Here is a 4,748-nt window from a genome sequence, read left to right as displayed (position 1 = left end):
AATCATCATCAATGTTATCCTTCTTACAATCATCATCTTCAATGTTATCCTTCTTACAATCATCATCTTCAATGTTATCCTTTATACAATCATCATCTTCAATGTTATCCTTTATACAATCATCTTCAATGTTATCCTTTATACAATCATCATCTTCAATGTTATCCTTCATACAATCATCATCATCAATGTTATCCTTCTTACAATCATCATCTTCAATGTTATCCTTCTTACAATCATCATCAATGTTATCCTTTATACAATCATCATCTTCAATGTTATCCTTTATACAATCATCTTCAATGTTATCCTTCTTACAATCATCATCTTCAATGTTATCCTTCTTACAATCATCATCTTCAATGTTATCCTTCTTACAATCATCATCTTCAATGTTATCCTTTATACAATCATCATCTTTAATGTTATCCTTTATACAATCATCATCTTCAGTATTATCCTTCTTACAAACATCATCTTCAATGTCATCCTTCATATTATCATCATCTCCAATGTTATCCTCTAAATGGCTTGTAATAGAAATATCATTTTGTATAGAACTACAACCTGGATTAACATCTTCCTTTTTAATGCCGGGAAAACTTTTATCCTCTATGATTCTTGTATCACTATATTCTAATAATGCTTTTGAAAGATCTGTTTCAAACTTCTTTAACAAACATTTTTTTCTTTTCAGTTTCTCTGTAACATAAGAATCAAGAAACCATGATTATTCCATATCACAGGCTTCATTCAATAAACAAACTATCATCTTAATCAATACATTAAATGATATTACCAAAAATTTGTTCATAAAACAATATTCACATATACCAGTTAGAGAAAATGAAAACATGCTGATGTGATGATGGCAATTTGAAAACAAAACATTTACAAAAATCTATATCGGATATGAGTCAGTGTTTGGAGCACCTGTGTCCTTAAAGGGATTGTGTCCTCTAAAGTAAATATTTACTGTATGATCGTGCTCTCTTTCTGAGCTTTCCAGCGCACTAATGGATAGATTTTTTTTCTGAGTTGAACTGTTTGTTGGTAAATGCATTTTAAAGTTTGGAGAAATGAAGACACTACACTTCCGATGCCGTCAGCTCCACTTCATTCAAAGCACTTCTGAAAGATCTTTCTGAGCTCTATGTTCAAGCTAATTTCAGAGGACACCATCCCATCAAAGATAGCTTGCCGGGCAAGGTAATATACGCCCACTAGCAGCTTTGATTTTGAATGAAAATATTTAGCAGTACATTAACAATCACCAGTATGAAATATTCAACCTTCAGTCATACATTTCTTTAGGGCGATACTGAATAATATTGAGGATGAGTTATTGCCCTTATTCTTGAAAACCTGTTCAATTTTTAGCTCCTGAAAACTCTAGAAGGAAAATATTCAATCTTCAGCGAATAATAAAACCAAGTTTTGTCAAAATCCAGCAAGAATCATGCCTTTTAGTGTTTAAGAGCTAAATTTGAAAGCGTTTTCAAGAACAAGGGCAATAACTCATACTAAATAATTTTCAATAGGGTTCATCCTTGTGTGATTACGAACACTCACACCAAGTTTCATCAAAATTCCTCAATAATTGTGCCTTCTAAAATGATTACGAGCTAAAAATTGAACGCGTTTTCAAGAACAAGGGCAACAACTCATACTAAGTATTTCTCGACTTTTCTTATTTTCAATAGTGTTCATCCTTGGGTCATTACGAACACTCACACCAAGTTTCGTCAAAATCCATCAATAATTGTGCCTTCTAGAGTGTAAAAATTTAACGTGTTTTCAAGAACAAGGGCAATAACTCATACTAAATATTTTTCAATTTTTCTGAGCTATTTGGCTATGCAATTGCACTATGTAATTCAAGAACAAAAATCGAAATAAAACTGCATGCAAAAACATAAAATCCATATACAAAAAAAAAAATAAACCAATAAATTAAGAAACATAAAAATACCTTTCTGGCTTATTTGAAAACAAAGTTTTTTTTTAGTTAATGATTGGCTTAATAAAACTTTCTAAAAACAAAATATCAGGAACATAAAACTACCTCTACCGATCCTTGTAAACCTTTCATTAACTTCATTGCAAAAAGGTTCAGTCTTTTCTATTTTAGTGTTCATACTGTGAATCGCATTCAAAGAAAAGATTACAATATTTAAGAAAAAACAATTAATAATAAATTTTCAACATCAATGACCAAAAATATTGAAAAAGAAAAGTAGGCGACAGCCGCTGTCTAGTCAAAATTTCCCTCATTGCACACTGCATGGCGTATGCCCGTCTTCATTAGCCCGGTTGGTGCAGAAAAGTAGGACGTTAAACCTCATTTCATTTCATTTCCAAAGAGTTCTTCAAGTTCAAAATCTTATTAAAAGCTGATAAACAGTAATCAAGAAAACCCATCAAAAATAAAAAAACTCACACGTATTCTTCATCCCAAAATCTAATTTCTTCATCTGTAACATAGCCTGGCCACCACACTCCACCATCCAGTTTAACCCAAACTATTTCCTAAACAAAACAGATTGTTTGAAGCTTTAATATACTAGTTTGTTTTTTGTTTCACTAATTGAGCATATATTCCTCTGCAAATTTAGTTTTTTCGGGAAGGGGAATGAGAATTGGAGGTTTAATTTCAGAAGGTGTTCCAATCTAACAGAATAGTGGCTTATCAGTATGCATTAAATGACCAAAATCTATTGGTCAAACACACACTAGATCTAAAGCCTAAAAAAGAACCGAACGTTTTAATAAAACAATAAAATTAAATTAAAACTAACCTTTGAGAGTGCCATAATCTGCCAAAGTAGCACTAGGCTAGTAGACAATAGCAGAATTTCTTTTTAGGTCTACTTGAATTTCCGATTTATCTTTTGTTTTGTTTTTTTTTGCTAGAATGCAAGATTTTAATCTTAAATACTTTGAAAACATAAGTTAAGAAGGTAATCAGGTGGTGTATAAATAATATCAAACACTAAAATTATTCCTACCATTTGATCCACAAAGTAAGGCTGAAGAAGATCTATTCAACAACCAATGAACATGTGGCAAATAAATCCGTTCAGGCGGCAAAATATGTAACAATCCAGCATTTCAGATAAATCAAAAAAGGCAATGAACAAAAACCACCGAATTCAACAGTATCAAGAACATCCAAATGGAAATCACTACAAAATGCTGAGACTTGAGAATGTTCAACCTCTTCGATTAAACCAATAAATCCAATAGGCATATCCATATCTTTTTCTTGTGTCAAACAAAATGGCTGACGTACCCAGGATTCTAATTCTCATGGATCTAATCGACTGCTACAATTATCGGCTTTCGATCACCTACAGTTTGATCAAATTACTATGACATTTCTTTAAAAATAAAACTGAAATAGTTACCTTCACCTAGCCTAGGAATAATTTGCTCACCTTATAACTGTAACTTGTAACTTCTAGCGTCGTCACGAGATTGTAGCCTCGATAATCCAGTATCTGGGAGAAACCTCGATTTCACATTTTCAGTCAAGGGTTGGACAAAGGGAGGTAACTGATTTCAAACATATAAAATTTCGATTTAAAACCCGTATTATGCACTGCAGCATTTTTGACATGTGGGTGCGTCTAAAATCCAAATATACCTTTTTTAAATACGGGGTGTTTTATATGCCCCACAAATTTTCACTGCCCCACAGAAAAGGTCATAAAACGAAATATGCCCCGCATAAACCACAGTTTCTAAGTATCCACATAGAGAGATATATATTATGATATATATATATATTTATGTGTTAAATCAAATTCATATATATATTTATGCGTTAAATCAAATTCGTATGGGTACCTTTAATGAAGATTTGAAAATAGTCAACCACTTTATTTATAGTTCATGACCCCTTGGACCAGAGTGTTTTTATTGAGATTTTAAAAAGTTATTTCATAGCATTATACTCATGACTGACATTAATTTTCTCATCAGATATAACATATTATTTACATTTGTTAGTCTTCGGTATATAATTGTGATGATGGGCATGGTGACTTTGATATTGTATTATTAACCAGACGACCTGGTATTGGTAAACCTCGAGTAAGTCTTAGACTACCAATGATTACAATATCAGTCTAAGACTTCAGAATTGAAATAAAACTGTAGGGTGTTATGTTATGTTAAGCCTCATTATTATGAATTTCAGCTATTCTGATCCACACTTAAAAATGGTTATTTATTTGACTAAATATGATTTTTAACATCATATTTTACTTTTCACTGATTTGTACCATTACCTACCAAATTTGCAATCCATTGCTCAAGACCCAGAAATTAACAAAAATCAATGATTCAAGTATATATAAAAGGCATTAGGTAGCTATTTCAAACCATAATAGCAAGAAATGAGTGCAAAATGCACTATGCCAAGCACCCACTAAGATATTTTGATCTGGTTTTATTTTTGCATCAAGTTGTTTGCACTCCACTTGTTGCTTTGAGTCAATTCTGATTTCTTGCTGATTTAGTATTATTGGTTTTTAGAATAGTGTCTATCAATCTAATGATGGCCATACAGATGGCGATCTAGTATTTTTAACTAGAAGACCTAATACTAATAACAGTACATTAGTTAGTAATAACTATATAGTATCCTATGTTGTGCTTTAGTATGCTGCTTACTAATTAATATGATTTTGGCAAGCTTTTGTTACTTTGGGTGAAAAACTGTGTACTATACACAAAAATATGGG

General features: G+C 31.7%; 1 protein-coding gene across 1 annotated transcript in view; it reads left to right on the top strand.

Moving 5' to 3' along the window:
* LOTGIDRAFT_175910 (hypothetical protein) overlaps positions 1 to 4,748 on the top strand; it is a gene marked incomplete at both ends in the record, with an annotated part of 10,166 nt that overhangs the window by 2,811 nt on the left and 2,607 nt on the right. The window contains one exon of the mRNA XM_009062983.1: positions 4,012 to 4,095. Within this exon, the coding sequence (XP_009061231.1) occupies positions 4,012 to 4,095 (84 nt within the window). The remainder of the gene's footprint in view (positions 1 to 4,011; positions 4,096 to 4,748) is intronic.

Source organism: Lottia gigantea, assembly GCF_000327385.1.
Source record: "Lottia gigantea unplaced genomic scaffold LOTGIsca_541, whole genome shotgun sequence".
NCBI classification, from domain to species: domain Eukaryota; kingdom Metazoa; phylum Mollusca; class Gastropoda; family Lottiidae; genus Lottia; species Lottia gigantea.
This window is presented reverse-complemented; position numbering and strand designations above follow the sequence as displayed.